The sequence below is a fragment of the Cystoisospora suis genome, assembly GCF_002600585.1.
Source record: "Cystoisospora suis strain Wien I chromosome Unknown contig_7410, whole genome shotgun sequence".
NCBI classification, from domain to species: domain Eukaryota; phylum Apicomplexa; class Conoidasida; order Eucoccidiorida; family Sarcocystidae; genus Cystoisospora; species Cystoisospora suis.
Window position 1 is genome coordinate 1,735 of NW_027160195.1, and position 539 is coordinate 2,273.

General features: G+C 45.3%; 1 protein-coding gene across 1 annotated transcript in view; it reads left to right on the forward strand.

Annotated features, from left to right (window-relative positions):
* Positions 1-532, forward strand: part of CSUI_010437 (uncharacterized protein) — a gene marked incomplete at its 3' end in the record, with an annotated part of 1,330 nt that extends 798 nt beyond the window's left edge. Inside the window, exon 2 of the mRNA XM_068070541.1 lies at positions 17-532. Within this exon, the coding sequence (XP_067917484.1) occupies positions 17-532 (516 nt within the window). The remainder of the gene's footprint in view (positions 1-16) is intronic.
* Between the last annotated feature and the right edge of the window lie 7 nt (positions 533-539).

Here is a 539-nt window from a genome sequence, read left to right on the forward strand (position 1 = left end):
CTTTCTTTTCTTTCAGCTAGCGGCCGCTTTATACGTGGCGAAGCGTCTTCGCTATTCAGGCTTGACTTGGATGGAGTTCTTCGAGTATGTGTCTCCCCAAGATCTAGAGTTTGCCAATGCCTTTCTTCAGAAAGAAAGCGACGTCAAGCTTTCCACCGAATTGAAGAATCTTGACAAAAAGACGTTATATACCTTCGACTTCTCTATCGGGAATATATGGACGATCCTTATCAATGCCTTCGAGACGGCTTTAGTCCCTTTGACGCATCATGCTCTTCTCTCAGCCGACTTCAATCTGATCTTAGGAACTTCTCTTCTTCTCGAGGCCTATCGCAATATACAAAGAAGGGCTACGGGCTTAACGAGGTGGTATTCCACCTTTCAAGATATCTTGCGACGTGAATGGAGAGACCTATCGGAGGACGACCTTATAAAGAAGATGCACAAGAGAAGAAAAGAAGAGAAATCTCTCCAGGAAATCTCGGATCACATGATGGACCTAGACAGTCACTCAACGGCGTCTGAGAGATTTAGTCGAG